Raw genomic sequence first — 26,875 nt, 5'->3', positions numbered from 1 at the left:
ACTGGACAGGGTAGATGCAGGAAGGATGTTCCCGATGGTGGGGGGGACTGGACAGGGTAGATGCAGGAAGGATGTTCCCGATGGTGGGGGGGACTGGACAGGGTAGATGCAGGAAGGATGTTCCCGATGGTGGGGGGGGGACTGGACAGGGTCGATGCAGGAAGGATGTTCCCGATGGTGGGGGGGACTGGACAGGGTAGATGCAGGAAGGATGTTCCCGATGGTGGGGGGGGACCGGACAGGGTCGATGCAGGAAGGATGTTCCCGATGGTGGGGGGGGACCGGACAGGGTCGATGCAGGAAGGATGTTCCCGATGGTGGGGGGGGACTGGACAGGGTAGATGCAGGAAGGATGTTCCCGATGGTGGGGGGGACTGGACAGGGTAGATGCAGGAAGGATGTTCCCGATGGTGGGGGGGACTGGACAGGGTAGATGCAGGAAGGATGTTCCCGATGGTGGGGGGGGGACTGGACAGGGTCGATGCAGGAAGGATGGTCCCGATGGTGGGGGGGACTGGACAGGGTAGATGCAGGAAGGATGTTCCCGATGGTGGGGGGGACTGGACAGGGTAGATGCAGGAAGGATGTTCCCGATGGTGGGGGTGTCCAGAACCAGGGGGCACAGTCTGCGGATTCGGGGGAGACCATTTCGGACTGAGATGAGGAGACATTTCTTCACCCAGAGAGTGGTCGGCCTGTGGAATTCACTCCCACAGGAAGTAGTTGAGGCCAAAATATTTTGTTTCCAAGAAGCAGTTAGATATCGCGCTGAGGGTGAAGGGGGCCAAAGGCTATGGGGAGAAGTGGGATTAGGCTATTGAGCTGGATGATCAAAATGACCACGGCTACCATCGACACCGCAAACTGCCGGCTCAAAGTGGAGAGGATCTACCCACCTCTTCATTCACCTGAGGAAGGAGCAGCGCTCCGAAAGCTAGTGATTCGAAACAAACCTGTTGGACTTTAAGCTGGTGTTGTAAGACTTCTTACTGTGCCCACCCCAGTCCAACGCCGGCATCGCCACGTCATGATCAGAATGAATGGCGGAGCAGCTCGATGGGCCGAGTGGCCTCCTCCTGCTCCTATCTTCTATGTTTCTACTTGAACTGCTGCCTTAGGGACCTGTGTATCTGTACACCAAGCTCTCTCACTCCATCTAGCCCTCTTAGTATATTCCCATTTATTGTGTACTCCCTACAACTGTTTGACCTCCCTAAATGCACGAGCTCCCACTTCTCGGTGTGAAATTCCATCGGCAACTTTATCGCCCACTCCACCAACCCATCTATATCATTGTGGAGATTGTAGCAATCCTCTCCACTGTCCCCCACTCAGCCAATCTTTGTGTCGTCTGCAAATTTCCCAATAGTGCCCCTCGCATTCACGTCCCAATCGCTAATATTTCACAAGAACAGTCAGGTCCCAACACGCAGCCCTGTGGAACACCACTCGAAACAACATTGGGGAGACTAAACGCTTTGCGGAACACCTTCACTCAGTCTGCAAGAATGACCCAACCTTCCTGTCGCTGTCATTTCAGCTCAGCACCTGGCTCTCATGTCCACCTGTCCGCCCTTGGCCTGTTGCAATGTGAAGCCCAACACAAACTGGAGAAACAGAACTTCACCTTCCGATTGGGCAGGTTACAGCCCTCAGGGCTCAATATTTATTTCAACAACTTCCAACTGTGACCTTTTTCCTCCCTCCTGATCCTTTTTGTTTTTCTCTCCACAGATGCTGCCAGACCTGCTGAGTTTACCCAGTATTCTGATATGCTATTGAGTAACTTCCTTCCTCCCAACCTCAGCTCAGCTCCAGTCGTGTGAGCGAAGCTGTGAATGTGAGAATTTGTCACCCTCCTATTAGCTCCTCCCCTTCCTGGAGTCATGTTTGGAACATTAATATTTCCTGACTTTGCTGCACGGTTGTTAATGCAAATGACCGAGTCTCGAGGAACAGGATCTTTATTCTGAAATGATGTGTAAGATGCTCCTGGCTCTGGCCCTGTCCCTCTGTGTCGCTCTGGGTGAGTATGTGTCTCAGTTTGTTCAGTGAGCTCTGATGTGTCTTGTTCAATGTGGATGTGAATTCACACAGTTTCTTCCTGAGTATGTGATAGACAACCAGGAATCGCTCCCGCGTGATAATTCCTGTATCTGCTCAGTCCCTCTCAACTATTCTATTTGTGCTGAATATTCCGGAATTTCCAGTCCAGCAGGATCCAGTCCCAAGATTTCTCCTGAATCCAGAATCCTTTCAGCGTAAGCATTGGCATTTCATGTGGAACGTTGTGAAATTGCTCTTGGACACCAAAGAGCACCCGTCAGGCTGAGTCCCACTTGGATTGGTCATTCCGGACATCGGTTGAGGAGGCCGGCCAGTCGGGACTTTCCTCCTCGAGACCCACAGTGGCCATTGGGAACGCAGCTCCACACCCACTCTGGAGACTGAGCCTCAATCTCGGCTGATTGTCCAACATCACACAATGGGCGGTCTGCTCATTTATCCCATTGCTTTGTGAGAGCTCGATGTGCATCAACTGACTGCCAAATGTTCCAACTTCACAATAGTCAGCACCTTGAAAATGAACTGCTTGTCTGAAGGATGTGAGCGGTGCTACGTAAATGGAATATATTTCTTTCCCATTGTATAGAGCTGATCACTCCCAGGATTGTACATCATTGTAAACACACGTCACTGTGACAAGTAGGGCAGTGAGGAGAAGGCCAAGGAACTTTCTCTCTTTTGCTGTTTGTATCTAATGGAGATAGATACCAGGGGTGGAGGGCACCCAGGGGTGTGGGGTGGCAGCGGAGTCTGGGTGCCGGGTGGACATGACCAAGATTAGTGGAATTCTCAGCAGTTTTCCAGTTTGCGTGGAGACTCGCACTGGACTGGCTAGTTTCATGTGATTGGGTTCAGGGACAATCTGCTTCAGAGGCCATGAAGAGTCCAGCAGTGTGTGTGGATCAGGGATTTACAGCAGTGTGTGGGGATCAGGGATTTACAGCAGTGTGTGTGGATCAGGGATTTACAGCAGTGTGTGTGGATCAGGGATTTACAGCAGTGTGTGTGGATCAGGGATTTACAGCAGTGTGTGTGGATCAGGGATTTACAGCAGTGTGTGTGGATCAGGGATTTACAGCAGTGTGTGTGGATCAGGGATTTACAGCAGTGTGTGGGGATCAGGGATTTACAGCAGTGTGTGGGGATCAGGGATTTACAGCAGCGTGTGGGGATCAGGGATTTACAGCAGCGTGTGTGGATCAGGGATTTACAGCAGTGTGTGTGGATCAGGGATTTACAGCAGTGTGTGTGGATCAGGGATTTACAGCAGTGTGTGGGGATCAGGGATTTACAGCAGTGTGTGGGGATCAGGGATTTACAGCAGTGTGTGTGGATCAGGGATTTACAGCAGTGTGTGGGGATCAGGGATTTACAGCAGTGTGTGGGGATCAGGGATTTACAGCAGTGTGTGGATCAGGGATTTACAGCAGTGTGTGTGGATCAGGGATTTACAGCAGTGTGTGGGGATCAGGGATTTACAGCAGTGTGTGGGGATCAGGGATTTACAGCAGTGTGTGGATCAGGGATTTACAGCAGTGTGTGTGGATCAGGAATTGACAGCAGTGTGTGTGGATAAGGGATTTACAGCAGTGTGTGTGTATCAGTGATTTACAGCAGTGTGTGTGGATCAGGGATTTACAGCAGTGTGGGTGGATCAGGGATTTACAGCAGTGTGTGTGGATCAGGGCTTTACAGCAGTGTGTGTGGATCAGGGATTTACAGCAGTGTGCGTGGAACAGGGATTTACAGTGTGTGTGTGGATCAGGGATTTACAGCAGTGTGTGTGGATCAGGGATTTACAGCAGTGTGTGGGGATCAGGGATTTACAGCAGTGTGTGTGGATCAGGGATTTACAGCAGTGTGTGGGGATCAGGGATTTACAGCAGTGTGTGTGGATCAGGGATTTACAGCAGTGTGTGTGGATCAGGGATTTACAGCAGTGTGTGTGGATCAGGGATTTACAGCAGTGTGTGGGGATCAGGGATTTACAGCAGTGTGTGTGGATCAGGGATTTACAGCAGTGTGTGTGGATCAGGGATTTACAGCAGTGTGTGTGGATCAGGGATTTCCAGCAGTTTGTGTGGATCAGGGATTTACAGCAGTGTGTGTGGATCAGGGATTTACAGCAGTGTGTGGGGATCAGGGATTTACAGCAGTGTGTGGGGATCAGGGATTTACAGCAGTGTGTGGGGATCAGGGATTTACAGCAGTGTGTGTGGATCAGGGATTTACAGCAGTGTGTGGGGATCAGGGATTTACAGCAGTGTGTGTGGATCAGGGATTTACAGCAGTGTGTGTGGATCAGGGATTTACAGCAGTGTGTGGGGATCAGGGATTTACAGCAGTGTGTGTGGATCAGGGATTTACAGCAGTGTGTGTGGATCAGGGATTTACAGCAGTGTGTGGGGATCAGGGATTTACAACAGTGTGTGGGGATCAGGGATTTACAGCAGTGTGTGTGGATCAGGGATTTACAGCAGTGTGTGGGGATCAGGGATTTACAGCAGTGTATGTGGATCCGGGATTTACAGTGTGTGTGTGGATCAGGGATTTACAGCAGTTTGTGGGGATCAGAGATTTACAGCAGTGTGTGTGGATCAGGGATTTACAGCAGTGTGTGGGGATCAGGGATTTACAGCAGTGTGTGTGGATCAGGGATTTACAGCAGTGTGTGGGGATCAGGGATTTACAGCAGTGTGTGGGGATCAGGGATTTACAGCAGTGTGTGTGGATCAGGGATTTACAGCAGTGTGTGAGGATCAGGGATTTACAGCAGTGTGTGTGGATCAGGGATTTACAGCCGTGGGTGTGGATCAGTGGATTTACAGCAGTGTGTGTGGATCAGGGATTTACAGCAGTGTGTGTGGATCAGGGATTTACAGCAGTGTGTGTGGATCAGGGATTTACAGCAGTGTGTGTGGATCGGGGATTTATAGCAGTGTGTGTGGATCAGGGATTTACAGCAGTGTGTGTGGATCAGGGATTTACAGCAGTGTTTGTGGATCTGGGATTTACAGCAGTGTGTGTGGATCGGGGATTTACAGCAGTGTGTGTGGATCAGGGATTTACAGCAGTGTGTGTGGATCAGGGATTTACAGCAGTTTGTGTGGATCAGGGATTTACAGCAGTGTGTGGGGATCAGGGATTTACAGCAGTGTGTGTGGATCAGGGATTTACAGTGTGTGTGGGGATCAGGGATTTACAGCAGTGTGTGTGGATCAGGGATTTACAGCAGTGTGTGTGGATCAGGGATTTTCAGCAGTGTGTGGATCAGGGATTTACAGCAGTGTGTGGGGATCAGGGATTTACAGCAGTGTGTGTGGATCAGGGATTTACAGCAGTGTGTGGGGATCAGGGATTTACAGCAGTGTGTGTGGATCAGGGATTTACAGCAGTGTGTGTGGATCAGGGATTTACAGCAGTGTGTGTGGATCAGGGATTTACAGCAGTGTGTGTGGATCAGGGATTTACAGCAGCGTGTGTGGATCAGGGATTTACAGCAGTGTGTGGGGATCAGGGATTTACAGCAGTGTGTGTGGATCAGGGATTTACAGCAGTGTGTGGGGATCAGGGATTTACAGCAGTGTGTGGGGATCAGGGATTTACAGCAGCGTGTGGGGATCAGGGATTTACAGCAGCGTGTGTGGATCAGGGATTTACAGCAGTGTGTGTGGATCAGGGATTTACAGCAGTGTGTGTGGATCAGGGATTTACAGCAGTGTGTGGGGATCAGCGATTTACAGCAGTGTCTGGGGATCAGGGATTTACAGCAGTGTGTGGATCAGGGATTTACAGCAGTGTGTGTGGATCAGGGATTTACAGCAGTGTGTGGGGATCAGGGATTTACAGCAGTGTGTGGGGATCAGGGATTTACAGCACTGTGTGGATCAGGGATTTACAGCAGTGTGTGTGGATCAGGGATTTACAGCAGTGTGTGGGGATCAGGGATTTACAGCAGTGTGTGGGGATCAGGGATTTACAGCAGTGTGTGGATCAGGGATTTACAGCAGTGTGTGTGGATCAGGAATTGACAGCAGTGTGTGTGGATAAGGGATTTACAGCAGTGTGTGTGTATCAGTGATTTACAGCAGTGTGTGTGGATCAGGGATTTACAGCAGTGTGGGTGGATCAGGGATTTACAGCAGTGTGTGTGGATCAGGGCTTTACAGCAGTGTGTGTGGATCAGGGATTTACAGCAGTGTGCGTGGAACAGGGATTTACAGTGTGTGTGTGGATCAGGGATTTACAGCAGTGTGTGTGGATCAGGGATTTACAGCAGTGTGTGGGGATCAGGGATTTACAGCAGTGTGTGTGGATCAGGGATTTACAGCAGTGTGTGGGGATCAGGGATTTACAGCAGTGTGTGTGGATCAGGGATTTACAGCAGTGTGTGTGGATCAGGGATTTACAGCAGTGTGTGTGGATCAGGGATTTACAGCAGTGTGTGGGGATCAGGGATTTACAGCAGTGTGTGGGGATCAGGGATTTACAGCAGTGTGTGTGGATCAGGGATTTACAGCAGTGTGTGTGGATCAGGGATTTACAGCAGTGTGTGTGGATCAGGGATTTACAGCAGTGTGTGTGGATCAGGGATTTACAGCAGTTTGTGTGGATCAGGGATTTACAGCAGTGTGTGTGGATCAGGGATTTACAGCAGTGTGTGGGGATCAGGGATTTACAGCAGTGTGTGGGGATCAGGGATTTACAGCAGTGTGTGTGGATCAGGGATTTACAGCAGTGTGTGGGGATCAGGGATTTACAGCAGTGTGTGTGGATCAGGGATTTACAGCAGTGTGTGTGGATCAGGGATTTACAGCAGTGTGTGGGGATCAGGGATTTACAGCAGTGTGTGTGGATCAGGGATTTACAGCAGTGTGTGTGGATCAGGGATTTACAGCAGTGTGTGGGGATCAGGGATTTACAACAGTGTGTGGGGATCAGGGATTTACAGCAGTGTGTGTGGATCAGGGATTTACAGCAGTGTGTGGGGATCAGGGATTTACAGCAGTGTGTGTGGATCAGGGATTTACAGCAGTGTATGTGGATCCGGGATTTACAGTGTGTGTGTGGATCAGGGATTTACAGCAGTTTGTGGGGATCAGAGATTTACAGCAGTGTGTGTGGATCAGGGATTTACAGCAGTGTGTGGGGATCAGGGATTTACAGCAGTGTGTGGGGATCAGGGATTTACAGCAGTGTGTGGGGATCAGGGATTTACAGCAGTGTGTGGGGATCAGGGATTTACAGCAGTGTGTGTGGATCAGGGATTTACAGCAGTGTGTGAGGATCAGGGATTTACAGCAGTGTGTGTGGATCAGGGATTTACAGCCGTGTGTGTGGATCAGTGGATTTACAGCAGTGTGTGTGGATCAGGGATTTACAGCAGTGTGTGTGGATCAGGGATTTACAGCAGTGTGTGTGGATCAGGGATTTACAGCAGTGTGTGTGGATCGGGGATTTATAGCAGTGTGTGTGGATCAGGGATTTACAGCAGTGTGTGGGGATCAGGGATTTACAGCAGTGTTTGTGGATCTGGGATTTACAGCAGTGTGTGTGGATCGGGGATTTACAGCAGTGTGTGTGGACTAGGGATTTACAGCAGTGTGTGTGGATCAGGGATTTACAGCAGTTTGTGTGGATCAGGGATTTACAGCAGTGTGTGGGGATCAGGGATTTACAGCAGTGTGTGTGGATCAGGGATTTACAGTGTGTGTGGGGATCAGGGATTTACAGCAGTGTGTGTGGATCAGGGATTTACAGCAGTGAGTGTGGATCAGGGATTTTCAGCAGTGTGTGGATCAGGGATTTACAGCAGTGTGTGTGGATCAGGGATTTACAGCAGTGTGTGGGGATCAGGGATTTACAGCAGTGTGTGTGGATCAGGGATTTACAGCAGTGTGTGTGGATCGGGGTTTTACAGCAGTGTGTGTGGATCAGGGATTTACAGCAGTGTGTGGGGATCAGGGATTTACAGCAGTGTGTGTGGATCAGGGATTTACAGCAGTGTGTGTGGATCAGGGATTTACAGCAGTGTGTGTGGATCAGGGATTTACAGCAGTTTGTGTGGATAAGGGATTTACAGCAGTGTGTGGGGATCAGGGTTTTACAGCAGTGTGTGTGGATCAGGGATTTACAGCAGTGTGTGTGGATCAGGGATTTACAGCAGTGTGTGTGGATCAGGGATTTACAGCAGTGTGTGTGGATCAGGGATTTACAGCAGTGTGTGTGGATCAGGGATTTGCAGCAGTGTGTGTGGATCAGGGATTTACAGCAGTGTGTGCGGATCAGGGATTTACAGCAGTGTGTGGGGATCAGGGATTTACAGCAGTGTGTGGGGATCAGGGATTTACAGCAGTGTGTGTGGATCTGGGATTTACAGCAGTGTGTGTGGATCAGGGATTTACAGCAGTGTGTGGGGATCAGGGATTTACAGCAGTGTGTGGGGATCAGGGATTTACAGCAGTGTGTGTGGATCAGGGATTTACAGCAGTGTGTGTGGATCAGGGATTTACAGCAGTGTGTGGGGATCAGGGATTTATAGCAGTGTGTGTGGATCTGGGATTTACAGCAGTGTGTGCGGATCAGGGATTTACAGCAGTGTGTGGGGACCAGGGATGTGGTGTTGGGTGCTCTGGTGCACAGATGAGCCAACACAGTTGTATGTGGTACAACTCTATTTTATTATAACTCTTATAATACAGTTCGTTCTGGATACTCTGCACGTGCTGTCTCCCTGAGTGTCCCCGGCTATGGCTGTGTCCTGGTTCTCCCCTGCCGCTCTTTCCGACCACCAGGGGTTGTGTCTGTGCTTTTATATCTTTCTGTCATTGGTTGTGGTGTTGTGTGTTCTGATTTGTCTGTTGGTGTGTCTATCATGATGTGTGTGTTTGAATATCATGACATCCCCCTTTTTTACAAAGACAAGTGCCTACGTGGTTATAAATACAATTGTGTCGTGAGTGCATCTAAGAGTGTGCGTTTGTGTTGTGTACAGCGTGTGTTTATGACGTAACTATTTACATGGGGCGATGTCGGGTGCGTCACACTAACAAGGTTGTACCATAACAAAAGTTGGATGCGAGAGAAAAAAAAAAAACTTGAACATTGGTCCGGTCAGACGATATCTGGAACAATAAACAACAACAGGTTGTAATACAGAAGTGTTTGACTTTTTGAACGTATGAACAGCGTTATAAGCCCAGTCTAATGGGTGACCGCCTCAAGAATGGGCTGGTCCTCAAGCCGGTTCAGCTGTGGAGATTTGGGGTCACACTGGTTCACCTTGGACTGTTGGAGGTGATGCTGTTGCCGAAGTCTCTACTTTACCATTTGTTGTACTTCCTGCAGTGCTTGGTCTTTTTCATTCTTGCAAATATGACATTCAACATCTTTGTTAGTGGTGCCTTGGCTGTGGTTTGGTTCTGGTGGCGATGGAAGGGGCATGATCCGTGGCATCTCCACGAAGTCATCCTTGGGAACCAGTGGAGGATCCGGCGTGTGCGTACGGTGCAGTTGCGAGCGTGGAAGGCGGCACAGAGCCCGCTGATTGCGCCTACGCACCAATCCATCCGCCCTGCATGCCAGGAACAAGGTGGAGTCTGTTTTCTTTTTATGTTTGTGGTGGACGGCATCTTGTAGCCGATAGGTCGTTGCCATTGAAGTAGCACCATCACTAATATCATGCAAGGCGATGACTGTGCCAGATGTGGAAGTTGGCCAAGACCGTGTACGCTGGTTCCGGCCACCTGCTGTGCCGGAAGGGCGACTCCGCAGAGAAACGTCGAAGCATGTCGCCTTGGATAGAGAATTGTTGCTCGCATCAACGTCTGGCGATGGCGCGAGTTGGTGTGTCCATCTTGGACCGCCGGTGCTGGTTGCCACTGCCGACCCAGTGGGACTGCCACGCGATCCATTCCCTGTCGCCGTGGCATCTGCCGTCACCCTGAGCGTGCCATCACCGAGGCCGCGACACCGCCCGTCCGGAGCAAGGTCTGGCGTGCGCAGATCAGAGTCGGCGCTTGGCTGCTCCCCATCTGGAGTCCGGTCTGCCTTCCGTCGATGCCCCCCATCCGGAGTCCCAACAGGTTCACTGGAGGCAGCCGAGATTCCCTGAAGCTGCACTTCTGGAGTCGGAACATGCAGGAATGCACCAACCAGTGGAGAGGCTCGAGCCATCGAGGGTGGAAGCGGTGCGCCGCCACCGCAGTCGTCAGTGGTCCCACCGTGATCGTTGAGTGCCTTGGTACGCACTAGGCGAGGTCTGTCACCTTGCACCTTTTGCATGGGAAGTGGGATGCTGTCGTCACTCGTCTCACATCCCGTGGATAGATCGTCATTAGCAGCTTGCTGTTCACTAGGGTTGGGTAAATTGTCAGAGTTTTCATCTGGTGGTGCACACCATGTCGGTGGACTGTCATTGTCTTGCCATTGTCCTTCATTTGGGCTTTTCTTCTTTGGAACTTTAAATCTTCCCCCAGACATTGCAGAACCTTGTTTATTACCCCCAAATTCTCCCATATGTATGGTCTCGAATATAGTATCCACTGTTTCTATCGACATTGTACCATTTTCCAAAGAACATTCCGTTTCACTTTTCTTCTCAGGTACCTCATATGTAACTTTGTTTGATGTACATGCCTTCATGGTCTCTGGGTCTGATTTTGCTGGGACTGGCATGGTCACAGTCTCTTTTTTACTGTTCTCAATTGCCCACATCATACTCCCCATACATAACTGCTTGAGCACTGGGGTTAGTGTGGTACAATGGATAATCGGTTCGACCTTATCTGCATCTTCATCATTAGTGGAAAGCACACTTGGTTCACTTGAAACTGCTGTGGGTGTTAAATTCGTTATCTGGCTACTCGATGTCGGTGTCCTCAGGATTCTTGCTCCAATGTTCTGCTCAATAATCAGTGGAGTGTGTATAGGTTCAATGCAATTAATGTTCCCTTCCAGGTTTGAAGAGTCATTACTGACGAACTGCTGGTCTCCGAAGTTGGGATTTTGCGGCATTGTGTTGAAGGGAGACATTTGTCCCTGCCGTGGATATGAGTCAGGTTGTGTTATTTCCATCACCTGAGGATCAATGTCTTGTCCATTTTTTCGATCCGTACTAAAACACTGGCAATTCTCAGTCTGCTCCTTGCAAGTTAAACATACAATTAATTTCGTTAGGAAATCCTCAGCATCCTTCTGTGGCCGTGCTGCATTATTAATCTCTGTTCGGCTACAATGATCCTGAAGGTCAGCGCATAAACCTTTTTTCTTCGGGCTTGGACGAGGCGATTCCTTTGGCTTGTCTTCAGTTGGGCTTGAACAGTCTTCAGCGCTGTGCCCTTTATTGTAGCATGAGAGACCGTCATGGTCATGCTGCTGTGTAGTGGAGCATGGTAGGCTGTCATAGCCTTCCTGCTGTTCACGGGAGCATGGCAGACTTGCATCGTCTGCCGCTGGTTGGTCAGGAGAGGTTGCTAGACCCTCATGGTCTTGTTCCTGCAAGGACTGCGCTCTGGAGTCCTGCGTTCCTTCCATCGTGGAGTCCGTCCACGAGCTCTCTGTGGAGGCTTGTGACACTGGAGTCACTTCTTGTTCGTGCAAGGACTGCGCTCTGGAGTCTTGCGCCGCCTCCACCGTGGAGGCTGTCCACGAGCTTGCCGTGGAAGCTTGTGACACTGGAGTCACTTCTGGTTCATGCGAGGACTGCACTCTGGAGTCTTGCATGTCTTCTTTCATAGAGTCGGGAACGTTGAGCGGGACGTGGACCACGCTCTGTGTGGCAGCAGGGCACCCTCCGTGTGCTTGCACCACTCCCCGTCTGGTAATGTCAGGCCGCAGCATCATCCGGTACTGATAAGTTGGAACGTCATATCTGCTGGGTTGAAGATCCTCAAATCCGAAAAATGAATCCGCATCTGCGTCGGATTCAATGTGGGGGCCGCCAATGTGCAACACGAAAGGTTCGTCCGAGTCATAGTCGTATAGGACCACGGAGCTATCATTGGGCTCGCGAGGTCCGGAAACACTGTAAAAATCGTCATCGAAGTATTCGAGGTCGGAATCATCGGCTTGTGCATAGGTAACTGCTTGTCGGAGGGTTCTTCGGAGGTCAAATTCATCTCCTGGGTCAATTTGCGGCACTGCGCTGTCATTCCAGGTGAGGGAAGGTTGTTTTACAGCTTTAACAGATTTTTGTTTTTTTGATTTGGGACGTTTCCCCTTTAAATTGGATTTGGGACGTTTCCCCTTTAAATTGGTGCAGTCTGGGGCCTCTGACATCCTGACGCTCGGTATGTAGCACGTAGGAAGCGACTGCGCATGCTCAGATCGCTGTTCCTTTACCGATGGCCGTTTTCTTGACTGCGCATGCGCAGCATCTCGCGCATGCGCAAACGAAACTTCCGGTTCTGCGCACTTCTCGCGCAACTGTGCTAGCGTTATACCTTTAGCAAGATGGCCGCCGACCTCGACCCAGCCTTCTCTCAGGCCCTGGACCTCGGGCTCCGGGATCCCAGCCACGAGGTGAGTACTGCAGCTTGTCTTACCTTTAAGTCCCCATTGGATTGCGTATTCTTCACAGTACTTGGAGAATTTGTCCAGGACTGCCTGGTAATCGTACCTTTGCTGCCTCCTGAAGAACCTGAACCTTGTGAATATTTCTCTTGCCCTTGCACCGGCGACGATGAGGAGAAATTCAATTTTTTCCTTGTCATCCAGGTCTTGGAGTTCAGCTGCCGCCAGGAACATCTCGAACATTTGCCGGAATCGCCGCCAGTTTTCGTGGAGGTCGCCGTCACACTGGAGCGCCTGCGGAACCGGGAGCTCTTGCATTATGCCTGGGCACTGCTGGTTGTCTCTGTACACTGGATGTATGCCGGCAGGTATCGATCCACTCCTGTACCATGTGGTGTTGGGTGCTCTGGTGCACAGATGAGCCAACACAGTTGTATGTGGTACAACTCTATTTTATTATAACTCTTATAATACAGTTCGTTCTGGATACTCTGCACGTGCTGTCTCCCTGAGTGTCCCCAGCTATGGCTGTGTCCTGGTTCTCCCCTGCCGCTCTTTCCGACCACCAGGGGTTGTGTCTGTGCTTTTATATCTTTCTGTCATTGGTTGTGGTGTTGTGTGTTCTGATTTGTCTGTTGGTGTGTCTATCATGATGTGTGTGTTTGAATATCATGACAAGGGATTTACAGCAGTGTGTGTGGATCGGGGATTTACAGCAGTGTGTGTGGATCAGGGATTTACAGCAGTGTGTGTGGATCGGGGATTTACAGCAGTGTGTGTGGATCAGGGATTTAGAGCAGTGTGTGTGGATCAGGGATTTACAGCAGTTTGTGTGGATCAGGGATTTACAGCAGTGTGTGTGGATCAGGGATTTACAGCAGTGTGTGTGGATCAGGGATTTACAGCAGTGTGTGTGGATCAGGGATTTACAGCAGTTTGAGTGGATCAGGGATTTACAGCAGTGTGTGGGGATCAGGGATTTACAGCAGTGTGTGTGGATCAGGGATTTACAGCAGTGTGTGTGGATCAGGGATTTACAGCAGTGTGTGTGGATCAGGGATTTACAGCAGTGTGTGGGGTTCAGGGATTTACAGCAGTGTGTGCGGATCAGGGATTTACAGCAGTGTGTGTGGATCAGGGATTTACAGCAGTGTGTGGGGATCTGGGATTTACAGCAGTGTGTGTGGATCAGGGATTTACAGCAGTGTGTGGGGATCAGGGATTTACAGCAGTGTGTGTGGATCAGGGATTTACAGCAGTGTGTGTGGATCAGGGATTTACAGCAGTGTGTGGGGATCAGGGATTTACAGCAGTGTGTGGGGATCAGGGATTTACAGCAGTGTGTGTGGATCAGGGATTTACAGCAGTGTGTGTGGATCAGGGATTTACAGCAGTGTGTGGGGATCAGGGATTTACAGCAGTGTGTGTGGATCAGGGATTTACAGCAGTGTGTGTGGATCAGGGATTTACAGCAGTGTGTGTGGATCAGGGATTTATAGCAGTGTGTGTGGATCTGGGATTTACAGCAGTGTGTGCGGATCAGGGATTTACAGCAGTGTGTGGGGATCAGGGATTTACAGCAGTGTGTGTGGATCGGGGATTTACAGCTGTGTGTGTGGATCAGGGATTTACAGCAGTGTGTGTGGATCGGGGATTTACAGCAGTGTGTGTGGATCAGGGATTTACAGCAGTGTGTGTGGATCAGGGATTTACAGCAGTGTGTGTGGATCAGGGATTTACAGCAGTGTGTGTGGATCAGGGATTTACAGCAGTGTGTGTGGATCAGGGATTTACAGCAGTGTGTGTGGATCAGGGATTTACAGCAGTGTGTGTGGATCAGGGATTTACAGCAGTGTGTGAGGATCAGGGATTTACAGCAGTGTGTGTGGATCAGGGATTTACAGCAGTGTGTGTGGATCAGGGATTTACAGCAGTGTGTGTGGATCAGGGATTTACAGCAGTGTGTGGGGATCAGGGATTTACAGCAGTGTATGTGGATCAGGGATTTACAGCAGTGTGTGGGGATCAGGGATTTACAGCAGTGTGTGTGGATCAGGGATTTACAGCAGTGTGTGGGGATCAGGGATTTACAGCAGTGTGTGTGGATCAGGGATTTACAGCAGTGTGTGTGGATCAGGGATTTACAGCAGTGTGTGTGGATCAGGGATTTACAGCAGTGTGTGTGGATCAGGGATTTACAGCAGTGTGTGTGGATCAGGGATTTACAGCAGTGTGTGTGGATCAGGGATTTACAGCAGTGTGTGGAGATCAGGGATTTACAGCAGTGTGTGTGGATCAGGGATTTACAGCAGTGTGTGTGGATCAGGGATTTACAGCAGTGTGTGGGGATCAGGGATTTACAGCAGTGTGTGTGGATCAGGGATTTACAGCAGTGTGTGGGGATCAGGGATTTACAGCAGTGTGTGGGGATCAGGGATTTACAGCAGTGTGTGGGGATCAGGGATATCCTGTCGGACAGACTTTGAAATGATGACCGGCTCGCTTCTCTGGAGAAAACCAATCTTGGGGTTAGTCAGATTGTGGTGAATGTGTTGCTGGAACAATTCACCAGGTGCATATCTGTGTTACGCTGTTGCTCATGTGGGCTCCCCCTATGGACCGTTGTAAGGTATTACCTATGATGTCGCATGTTGGGGCCCGACCCTCAGACTCACCGGCCCGCAGACCCCGCAGTGTGGCAGCGTGTCTGCCCACTCCGCCCCCCCCCCCCCCGGACGCGTCATCGGCCTCGTGTAGTCCGTGGGGACAGTCATCTTCCACCCCACCCAACATGGGCGACTGTCGTGGTTCCCCAGGACGACAATTCGTTCACACCGATTAAAACAGAGAGTCTGAGCAGCAATCTTCCAAGCAGTAGACTTTATTCACCTAGCACAAGAGAATAAAATCGGGATGTCCGGAACAATCCGATGAGCCCTCAGGCTTACAGTCTTTTTATGTACATTTCAGCTCCGTATCTCAAGATTCTTATCTTTCTTATCTTACTTTACAGCCGGACCTTGCTTTGGCCACCATTGTTTTTAGTTGACTTTTATCTGTCTTATTCAAGATTGGTCGCTTCCTTTTTCCTCTCTTTGTCTCTTAAACCATGGTGGTTATAACTCTTGCCCTTATCTACACTTCTCTACTTGTGCAACAATCGTGGTTTAGCTGACTTAGGCCGAATGTGTGGAAACACCTGCTCACTTTATTCTCTCTTTTTTATTATGGTCAACTACTAAAGTGAGCCACTGAGCAGTATTCATTGTTCCCCCAAGTGACTATTGTTTGCCTTCGTTAATTAGTGACTGCTATACTACTAGGGAAAAAGACTGATTCCTGTGTACAGACTAAGTTCTCTTGGTCCCCCGCGGATTTCAGCAAGGTGCTTATCGTTGTCACCAGACGATCTTCCACTATCGTAGTTAGTTTACAGAGTGACGAGTTTCAACTTCGACCAAGGTCATGGTAAATTCACTCAGCGGGGGCGGCTCAAAGTTTCCCCATTCCTCTGTTTTTCCTTTTGAGCGAGAATTGCGTATCACCCGAGTCACCATCTGCCGTGCTGCCACCCTGGTAAGGAAGGATCTCAGGACGGGTAGAAAGCAACAAAATATTAATCCCAGAATGATTAGTGATGTGATTGCTACAGCTCCAGCCTTGGCAAACCATGCCCCCCATCTTCCGAACATTCTATCCAGCCAACTCCATACCCCCTGTCCAAACCCAGCATTTTCTTTCATTTCTTTCGCAAGATTCTTTAACTTATTCATGGCTTGTGTAAATGACCCCTCTGGACTAGTGTTATTAGGGATAAATGTGCAACACTGATCCCCAAACATAACACACACACCTCCTTTTTCTGCCAGGAGCCAATCTAATGCCTGTCGATTTTGCCACGCCATTTTGCTGGTCGCATCCAACTGCTCTCCCAAGGCCGCCAGGGCAGCATTTGAATAATTAATAAACCTCTGCTGATTATAATAGATGTAATTGATCCACTCAGTATTCTTGTTGGGTGTGATCCAAAAAAGGATGGATTCAAACCCCGCGGCTATTTCACTCCTAGCTTTGAACTCATTCGGGATGCCTCGGGGCTGTCCAATCGCGTCCATTTGTATGTTAGGGTCAAGGGTATATGCCCTCTTAATTCTTTGTGATTTAATGCCGTTTTCCACCGGCAGTATCACAGTGCTCTGGGCCAGCATAACTCGGGCACATAGTCCCTTCCAATCCAGTGGTAATCGAGCCAGCAGCCCTTTTTCCGGGCCACAAAGCCACCAGAGATCGGCCAGTTGATTTACTTGATTTTCTAATAGATAAGGAGCGGGTGGCATTCCCCCTGTCCGGGCGGGAACAGCAGGGTTGAGCAGACTACGGATGTCGGATATATCCCAAATCCTTTCACACTGTCCTGTGTAGTTTCCCAAACTACTTCCCGTGCTGCCTTCCCTCCAATAGCAATCTTGGATTTGTAAGTTGGGCTCCACCCTCCATTCCTCTGGGGCCGCGTCCATTGCCGTCTTTGGCCATATTGGACACTCGTGGGCCACATGGGAGGAGCGCTGCTTTGCCCCAGCACGCAGGATACATAGGAATTGACACCTCGGCATTTTCCCCTTACAAAGGTTATCACATGCGGATCCTGAACAGTTTATCGTCTCATACGTGTAAGTCTGATTCTTATGCGTATATGTCTGTGTGTATGTGTTATATGTACGGCAATTTTCCTTTTTCCATTTTAGCAGCATGGTCCAACAGTCTCCTGATCCCCACGGTATATCAGTTACTTGGGTGCGTGGTCTTTCTGCCGCACATATCACACAGTCTTTCCCATCACTGTTTTTCTTACCAGTATACTCAGCCCATTTCCACCAGATGTTTTTCTGTGCTTTCTCCCACATATTATCTGTGCTCACTGACCGTTTACGTCTTGCTTGTCTTAATACTCCACCTTCCTGATTCTGCACCCTTATGTCCTCTGCATCCCACTTTCCTTTGTTACGGGTCAATGAAGTCCTCAAAGGAAATAGTTTCCAAGTCCCAGGTGGGGAACGAGGCCCCCTCCCTGTTCTCACCTCCCCCGGCACCTTGACTAACAGGCCCAGGCTGGGCATTTGTATCATCAGCCAGCTCATGCACAGAACTACTTTCATCATCCTCTACTCTTTCTGTTCTACTTTGGCTCTGTTCCTCCTTCCCACGATTCTCCCCATGTAGTTCTATCTCTTCCTCGCTGCTACTTCTATCCGCACTGCCACTGTCTTCAATCTCCCTTCGCTCCCCTACCCCTGTTATCGTTCTGGTACAATGGTTCAAGTGATACCACAGTGTACTGCCTTCTACTTGCAACGCCGTGGGAGACACTTTGGTGACTTCAAACGGTCCTTCTCGTCTCGGTTCGTTCCAACGTCTCCGGAACTTCCTGATGTATACTTGATCTCCAAGTTTGATCTGGTGTTCCGTTGCAGGGCTCTCCTCCTCCTTGGCCTTTTCCTGTTCAAATATAGTTCTATGTATAATAGTTAATTGTCGTACATACTCCCTTGCGTCCTGATCTAAACATTCCAGCGCGGGGCCCCCTGCTCCCCTGATCTTTGGCACCGGCATTACTCTTCCTCATCATTTCATGTGGGCTCAAATGTGTGATTCTGTTTTCCTGACTCCTGTATTGCATTAGGGCCAATGGCAGAGCATCCATCCAGTTTTTCCCTGTCTCGCTGCAAATTTTGCTTATTTTAGCCTTAAGGGTCCCGTTTGCTCTCTCCACCATTCCTTGGGATTGAGGATGATACACACATCCAAACTTCTGCTTTATTCGGAGCGCTGAGAGCGTCTCTCTCAGTGCCCTTCCTATAAAAGCAGATCCATTATCTGAACTTAATTGCATGGGTATGCCAAATCTTGGGATAATTTCTTTTGACAGGAAGTTAATCACCGTTCCAGATCCTTGATCTTTGGATGGTGTTGCTTCTATCCATCTGCTGAATCTATCAATAATCACTAGCATGTATCTTTTCCCCCTCACCACCTTTCCCATATCCACATAGTCCATGCATAGATGTTTAAATGGTCCTTCGGGAATGGGTATATGCCCTATTGGGGCAGTAATGCCCTTCCTGATATTATTCTGAGCACACACCTCACACTGACTTAGTATGTAGTCAATTGAGTTTTGCAGGTATGGTGACCAGAATCCTTCTTTCTTGATCTTTCTAGCCACCTCTCCTCTGGCACAGTGGTCCACTCCATGTGCTTCGCTGATTAGTATGGTTAGTAATGATGTGGGTGCTATGACCAATCCCTCCCCATTTCTCCATATTTTGTCATGTTGTCCCTGTATTGCTCATTTATCTTTCCACATTGTCTTTTCAGCTACAGGGGCTTCCTCCTGTAACTGTGCCACATCGTCTAATGTGATCTGAGGTTCGATATTCCCCACACCTGGCCCTGGGTGTGGCCTTGCTATTTCTACTGGGGCTATCGTAGCCTCAATGCATCCTGACGCTTCTTTAGCTGCCTTGTCGGCTTTGGTGTTTCCCTGTGTGATGCTATCCGTTCCCTTTTTATGCGCCTGACACTTAATTATGGCTAATTCCCTTGGACCCATCATGGCCCTTATTAAAGCCCTGATTTGACCTTCGTGGTGTATTGGTCCTCCTCCACTTTTCATAAATCCCCTTTGCTTCCATATTGCCCCAAACAGGTGGCAGACCCCGTGGGCATAGGCCGAATCAGTATAAATTTCCACCGCTTCCCCGTTTGCTAACTCACATGCTCTGGTCAGTGCTTCAAGCTCCGCTAACTGGGCTGAGCATGGCTGCTCACATTCTTTTGCCTCTATTACCTCAAATGATTCCCCTCTCTGTTCAACTACTGCATAGCCAGCATGATTTCCCCTATGATCCCTATAACACGAACCATCAACGTACAACGTCCTCTTCTCTTCTGTGCTTAATCTATCTCCCTTCAAGTCTTTCCTCAGTTTCATAAACACTCTTGTCTCTTTTACACACTCATGCTCCTCTCCCTCATGTGGTAATGGCATATAGTCAGCTGGGTTGGCCCTATTACACTTCACTATCGTAATGTCCGGGAATGTGGTCAGCATTTGAAAATGATGAATTCTAGCCGGCGTCAGAACAAACTTCCCTTTTTCAATTAATTCAGCTACCTTATGGTACACATGTATGTTTATCGGATATCCCATTGTGACTGTAGCTGCCTTTTCGTACGCCCACCAAGCTGCTGCCAGGCCTTGATAGCACGGAGGATATCCCATTGCTACGTCGTCTAGCTTGGTACTGTAATATGCTACAGCCTGCCTTCGTCTACCCTTGCAATTTTCCTGCGTTAACACTGCTGTAGCAAATCCGGCTTCTCTGTTACTCACAAATAAGTCAAAGGGTTTGTCATAGGTCGGTAAAGCCAATGCTGGTGCCTGTGCCATTTCTTTCTTTATATTCTCAAATGCGTCTGAAGCATCTTTATCCCATCTTAGTTTGGTTCTTAATTCTTCGCACCCTGCCTCCTTCATTACCTTTCGTAGTGCCTGCGTTTTTTCCGCATAGCTTTCCACCCATTCTGAACTGAATCCTGTCATTCCCAAAAATGTCATCATTTGTCCCACCGTCTGTGGTTTCGGAACTTTTAGTACAGCTTCTATCTGCTGAGAAGCTATCCCTTTCTGCCCTGCTGATATTTCTCTTCCCAAGTACTCTACTTTTTTCTGGCACAGCTGCAGCTTTTTCCTGGATACTTTATGGCCCCCTTCTGCTAGTCTTTCCAATAGTTTTAAACTATCCTTCCTGCATTGTTCTTGTGTTTCTGTGCATAATAATAAATCATCCACATATTGTATCAGTGTTCCTTCCAACTGCACTCCTTTTAAATCTGCTCTCAACACCTGATTGAATACATGTGGGGAGTGTTTAAATCCTTGGGGCATCCTATTGTATGTGTATTGTTTCCCCTCGAACGTAAATGCAAAGAGATACTGACTTTCTTGAGCTAACGGCACACTAAAAAATGCCGAACATAGGTCTATCACAGTAAACCATCTACTTTCAGGTGGTATATTTGTCAACAAGGTGTAAGGGTTTGGAACCTCTACTGGCATATCTTCCACTACCTCATTAATTGCTCTGAGGTCATGCACCAATCTCCATTTTTCTCCGTCCGCCTTCTTTACCGGTAGCAGCGGTGTATTACACCTGCTCCGGGTTTCTTTTAATACCCCTGCTTCTATCAATCCCTTAATCGTTTCTCTAATTCCTTCAATTGCTTCTGTCTTGATTGGGTATTGCGGCCTATAAGGCCCCTGGCGTCCTGTCTTTAATCTGACTTCAACTGGATTAGCGGTTTTGACCCTCCCTACATCCGTGTCCTGTCTGGACCACAACTCCTGCGGGAGGGAGTTCAAATCCTGCTCTAAACTCTCTCTCCACTCCAGTTCCTGTTTCTCAATTTGCACTCCTATTGTTATTTGCTTTGGTTTCCCAAGCATCTTAACATCCAAAATTATTTTCATCATTTGTCCATCGCTGGACGTCCAAATATCTACATTGTCTGTCTGGACAAATTCTAAGTCTTGTGCTCTCAACACCATTGGTCCTAGGTCTTTTGATCTATATCCCGGATTCACTTTCAATGTGACATGTGGCTCCGCTCCAGATACAGAGAACCATTTGTCAACCCATTCATTCCTAACGATTGTGAGGGCCGCTCCCTCTAGTCCGATTAAAATACTTCCTGACTTTATTTCCTGTTCTCGTCCCGCCTCCCTTTCCCATTTCTCCTGTACCTCAGGTTCCTGTTTTTCATCAAATATCATTGTACTGTGTAATTCTGTTCTTGGCCATTTGGCTTGTGGTATCCAGGCGTCTATAAGTTTTCCCCAAACTTCCCATATCTGTTTTTTAACTTGTTCCTCTATATCTCCCAACCAATATACATTAACCCTTTCTTTTCCTGGTATTTCAAGTGGATACATTCCCATCAAATCAATTCCTTGTTCAGTGCATTCTAATTTCAGTCCTAGACCTAGGATTGCATCCCTTCCCAATAGATTTAAAGGAGTTTTATCACATACTAAAATAGGTACATGGGTAGTCTTATTTCCAATGGTAACAGGCACCGGCGTCGTCATTCGAGCTAATGTTACTTTCCCCGAGAACCCCACAGTTTTTACAAACTGGTTTGACAATGGTAAGTGATCCGCATATTTCGTTTGTATGCACGTACATGTGGCGCCGGTGTCTATCATCATGGGGACCTCGATCCCTCCTACTCTAACGTTAACTATAGGTTCCTGCTCTGCGGTTTCTGTTATTTGTACGTACTGTCCTACCATTTTGGGGTTCTCTGGGCCTCCCTATGGGGAACTCTGATGGTTTACCGGCCCTTGAAACATCGGGATGCTGTTCGGCGACACTTGGATCAGTTGCTGGCCTGTCTGCTGCTGGTTTTCTCCCTGCCTGTGGGAATTCCGCGGGCAATTCCTTTTTATGTGCCCTGCCTCCCCGCACCCCCAACACACACCTGAAGGGCCAGGCAATGGTCCCTGTCTCGGAGTCTGATGATTAACCTGTCCCTGTCCTCTCTGATTCTGATAGGGTGGCCTACCACCTCCCTGTCCTTTCCCATTTCTATTCCAGTCAGTCTGACTTTGCAGGGCGTATGGGTTTTGATAATTTAGGCCATAGGCTTCTGGGTTCATGGACAGTGGGAAGGCAGAAATGTTATAGGTTATGATGGGCCGGCCTCCATCTCCTCTCCCCCCTAATATTGGTGCAGGTATTTCCTCTGACTTTTGCTCCACCATCATCGGTGCTATTTTTCTGGGTGCGAGATCCTCTTTTGCCTTTATCTTATCCTTGCTTTTGATCTCCTCCAATTGTGCCTGAAGGAGTTTACGTTGTATCTCCTTCAGCTGTTTGTCTGCATTCTTTTCATCTTTGCGATGTCTTTCTACTGCATGGGCAACATAATCCACAAACTCTCGGTAGCTTTTTGAGTCCAAGCCCACTACTTCCTCCAGTCTTGTCTTAGCTGAGACTGGCAAGCCCTCTAGGATTGCAGCCCGGAACATGGCGTTGGTCAGTGGGTCTATTAGAATGTCCCTTTCCGTGTCCCTTCTCCATTTTTTTAACTGCTTTTCCACATACACAGCTGCATTCTCCTCCTCACCCAATGGCTCTCCCCTTAGGGTTTTTACATCCATTCGGTTGGGGTATATATCCCGCAGTGCCTGCCAGATGTCGTGGCGATACGGGTCCATGAGTGTCCCATCTACCTCTGGGTCATAAGCTGCGGTCGGGATGCCAGCACGCCTCATTACTTCCGCCATTTGGTCCATTCCTAGCACCTTTGTCAGGAGAGCTTTGATGTCGCCCAATGCCATCCTTTTTCCCACCATTCCTGCCTCCAACTGTCCAATCCACCTTCCAGCTCCATCCAAAATACTGGGTAATTCATTAATTAAACTAGGCAGATCCTGACCTGACCAAGGGATATACTGCAGTCTGCCACCCTTCAGAATCACCGGGAGCATCCTTTTCTCTCTCCTATCCTCAGCTGGAAACTTCACAGGTTTGTGTTTTTTCCGCGTTGATTTTCTTTGTTCCCCTAACACTGATTGTCCCCCTTCGTCTTCACTACTTTCTTCTGTCTCTCCTTCCATCTTTCCCTCTATTCTATTTTTCTCTGGGTGCTTCCACGTCCATGTTTTCCCCAATCTTCGTCTGTCTGCCCCTTTGTGCACTTCCCAGCATATTTCCTCTCTTTCTTTTTCCTCTCTGTTCACTCCGACTCTCTTTCCTTCTATTTTTCCCTGTGATGTCTCACTTCCACACTCGGAGAGATCATCTTCTGTTCTCCACTCATATTCTTTTCTAACATTCTTTCCTTTCCCTTCTCGTTCCTTATCCACTTTCATTACCGTCTTTGCCCATTTCAAAAGTTCTACCACATTTACTTCTTCCTCCAACTCCTTTCTTCTTTGACTCAGCCCATCCAAATCCTCTTCTGTTTTCCTAGCCGCTTCTTCTATACCTTGTCTCTTTTCTCTCTCCCTTTGTGCCCATTCCTCCTTCGTCATCTGTTCTATGTTATATTCTCCCTCAAAATTCATTGTGCCTGATATAACTGGGTACAGTCCCGTGGAGCTCTGTTCCCCTAAGTATGGGGGCGGGGCTACGTTTGGATCTTCCAATTCTGCTTTTTCCTGAAGTTGCACTGGCATCTGTCTCCTACCTCCCCTCCATACCCTTCTTCTCTCTTTCCCCTCTCGTTCGAATAGTACTAGTATCTCTAACTCCTTTTCTCGCTTCTCCCTTCTTTTGCTCGACCTATCCTTAATTTTATAGTTCTTTATCATTCCCTTCTGGTCCCCACACCTCTCTATGTCCCATGTGCCTTCCTCCGGCCACTGTGTATTGGTCTTACTTGTTCTTTTGGCCCATTTTTTAGAGACGTGTTCTATATCTCCCCTGAGGGCTGGGAACTTATCCCCTAGTATCTCCACTGGTGTTTTAACTTTGTGTGCCATTACTCGTCTTTTCGGACTACTGTCACAATTTTTATCACTTAATCTGTCAGAGTTAGGTATCACAGTGATTATTACTCGCTGTATTATTTTTCCGTGCTCAGTCCCCTGTTTACCTTTCTTTTGGGTTTCCCTTGCCAATATCTGTAACTCTAACCGGGGTCCCGATATCCACTTCCCCGTAGTCCCCTGTCCCGGCACTATCTTCCTCTCCCGGGCTATAGGGTAGTAGGTTTTCACTTGCTCGTCTATGTGTATAGAAACCCTGTATCGGTCGGATTCCTTTATTAATTTTTCTAGAGTTTCCAATTTTATTTCGTCTATCCAATTCCTATCGGCTATTCCTTCCCAGTTTACATACGGCCACTCATTTTTTATCTCCTCTAAGTTAGTTATATGTGTAATCTTTTTCCAATCCAGTGTTGCTTCCGTTTTTGTTATTATCCTTTTTAATCCCCTGACTTTTTCTTCTCAACCGGTTGTACCAATCTCGCCACTAGGCGGTTTTGTCAGTGTAATTTTTCCAAGTTGTTAGTTATTACCCTACCTGTGTTCCGATTCTCCCTCTTATTTCTGTCCTCCACGCCGCTACCTCAGATCAGTTTGTTCAAATTGGTCTTTTACTTCCTCTATTCTAGCTGCTAATCCCCTTCTCTGGGTTAGATTCCACTCCTGTGCTTTTGACTACCGTATTAGGTCAGAGAGCGATCTCTCACTGATCTCTCTCCCTCTCGGTTGACGTCCCTTACCCGAGGCCCTGGGTAGGTTTGGACTGGCAGATTTTCCCACACTTACTCTCTTCTGGGCAAGTCGTAACCTGAAAACCCGCTCCAAACCGCTTGACTTAACCTAATTGCATTACTTTAGCGTTCGGCCTTTTTCCCGTCTCACTTTTTACCCATTCACAGACAATACAGTATTCTCAGCGCGCTTTTGCATGCAAAGCTCTACTCTTCAGATCAGACTCAGTCTCTCAAAATATTTTACACAATTTAGTTTTACCTATGCAGGATATCTTTTGGGTTGGGGAGATCCAGGACCAGCAGAAAGCCGGGTGCGCCGGGCCTCGAGATCCCTTTTCCGACAACAAGGATTTACATGCAATACAAATCTGCTCACCTTGCTGTCAGAATGCCGGCTTTGGGATGTCCAGCCCCGGTCGGACCTCCGCCTCCGCCACTCCTTCCAGATGCTTTTCTGGGCGATCTCTCACCAACCCTGCTCGCAGCGCCAATTTTGTCGTGGTTCCCCAGGACGACAATTCGTTCACACCGATTAAAACAGAGAGTCTGAGCAGCAATCTTCCAAGCAGTAGACTTTATTCACCTAGCACAAGAGAATAAAATCGGGATGTCCGGAACAATCCGATGAGCCCTCAGGCTTACAGTCTTTTTATGTACATTTCAGCTCCGTATCTCAAGATTCTTATCTTTCTTATCTTACTTTACAGCCGGACCTTGCTTTGGCCACCATTGTTTTTAGTTGACTTTTATCTGTCTTATTCAAGATTGGTCGCTTCCTTTTTCCTCTCTTTGTCTCTTAAACCATGGTGGTTATAACTCTTGCCCTTATCTACACTTCTCTACTTGTGCAACAATCGTGGTTTAGCTGACTTAGGCCGAATGTGTGGAAACACCTGCTCACTTTATTCTCTCTTTTTTATTATGGTCAACTACTAAAGTGAGCCACTGAGCAGTATTCATTGTTCCCCCAAGTGACTATTGTTTGCCTTCGTTAATTAGTGACTGCTATGCTACTTTTCTGGGTCTTCTGCTTTGATCATATCAACTATACTTGATTACATTAGGTCATCTATTCTATGTTTGATTACGTTAGGTCACACGAGGTTACTCTAAATTACATTAGGTTACATAGGTTACATACCCATTTCACTACTCACCTAAATCTGCTTTATCATTTCACTAAAACCTATGATTCTGAATTCCATACCTAGCTCATACAATATCCAGTACAAATTCCCAACACGACCCACGTGCGACCGACGGGAGCTGCCATCTTGGACCCAGCACCTCCGACCACGCCGACTACCCTCAACTCCGCGCGGTCACCCTTGACCCAAACACCTCCGGAGCTCCATGATGACCGTCCGGGTAAACGGACACGAAACGCCCTGCCTCTTCGCATCCGGGAGCACTGAGAGCTTCATTCACCCAGACACGGTAAGACGCTGCTCGCTCCCGATCTTCCCGACACATCAAACCATCTCCCTCGCCTCCGGGTCGCACTCGGTGCGGGTCCGGGGGTGCACTACCACAACCCTCGCAATACAGGGCGCCGAGTACGGCAATTTTAAACTTTATGTACTCCCCGACCTCTACGCTCCTCTCCTATTGGGACTGGATTTCCAATATAACCTTAGGAGCCTGACCCTGAAGTTCGGCGGGCCCCTACCCCCACTCACCGTATGTGGCCTTGCGACCCTAAAGGTCGACCCTCCCCCGCTCTTCGCAAACCTCACCGCCGACAGCAAACCAGTCGCCACCAGGAGCAGGCGGTACAGCATCCAGGACAGGACTTTTATCAGGTCCGAGGTCCAGCGGCTCTGGAGGGAGGGGGTCATCGAGGCAGCAATAGCCCCTGGAGAGCCCAGGTGGTGGTCGTCAGGATCGGGGAAAAGAACCGGATGGTTGTAGACTACAGTCAGACCATAAACCAGTATACGCAACTCGATGCGTACCCCCTCCCCCGGATAGCGGACATGGTAAACCAGATCGCACACTACCGCGTGTT

General features: G+C 48.7%; 2 protein-coding genes across 4 annotated transcripts in view; one reads left to right on the top strand and one right to left on the bottom strand.

Annotated features, from left to right (window-relative positions):
* Positions 1 to 1,933: 1,933 nt before the first annotated feature.
* LOC140412136 (junctional adhesion molecule C-like) overlaps positions 1,934 to 26,875 on the top strand; it is a 377,296-nt gene continuing 352,354 nt past the window's right edge. The window contains exon 1 of the mRNA XM_072500801.1: positions 1,934 to 2,026. Coding sequence (XP_072356902.1) covers positions 1,975 to 2,026 — 52 coding nt within the window. The 5' untranslated portion in view covers positions 1,934 to 1,974. The remainder of the gene's footprint in view (positions 2,027 to 26,875) is intronic.
* Positions 15,445 to 26,109, bottom strand: LOC140428654 (uncharacterized). Of its 3 annotated transcripts, none has more exons than XM_072515351.1 (2): positions 26,075 to 26,109; positions 15,445 to 18,075 (listed from the first exon to the last, which is right to left on the bottom strand). In XM_072515351.1, the coding sequence occupies exon 2, from the start codon at positions 17,736 to 17,738 to the stop codon at positions 16,005 to 16,007; it is 1,734 nt and encodes a 577-aa protein (XP_072371452.1). In that variant the 5' UTR covers positions 17,739 to 18,075; positions 26,075 to 26,109; the 3' UTR covers positions 15,445 to 16,004. The 3 variants fall into 3 exon arrangements, with proteins under 3 accessions (XP_072371452.1, XP_072371442.1, XP_072371461.1); XM_072515341.1 differs by having other exon boundaries at positions 25,244 to 26,103; XM_072515360.1 differs by lacking the exon at positions 26,075 to 26,109 and adding an exon at positions 25,127 to 25,217.

This window comes from Scyliorhinus torazame, chromosome 1 (assembly GCF_047496885.1).
Source record: "Scyliorhinus torazame isolate Kashiwa2021f chromosome 1, sScyTor2.1, whole genome shotgun sequence".
NCBI classification, from domain to species: Eukaryota; Metazoa; Chordata; class Chondrichthyes; order Carcharhiniformes; family Scyliorhinidae; genus Scyliorhinus; species Scyliorhinus torazame.
Note: the sequence above shows the minus strand (reverse complement) of the source record. Positions and strands in the feature narration are given on the sequence as shown.

Excerpts from the sequence above, each read along its gene's own strand:
- LOC140428654 (XM_072515351.1), bottom strand. The coding sequence starts at position 17,738 with ATGATGAAAGTAGTTCTGTGCATGAGCTGGCTGATGATACAAATGCCC.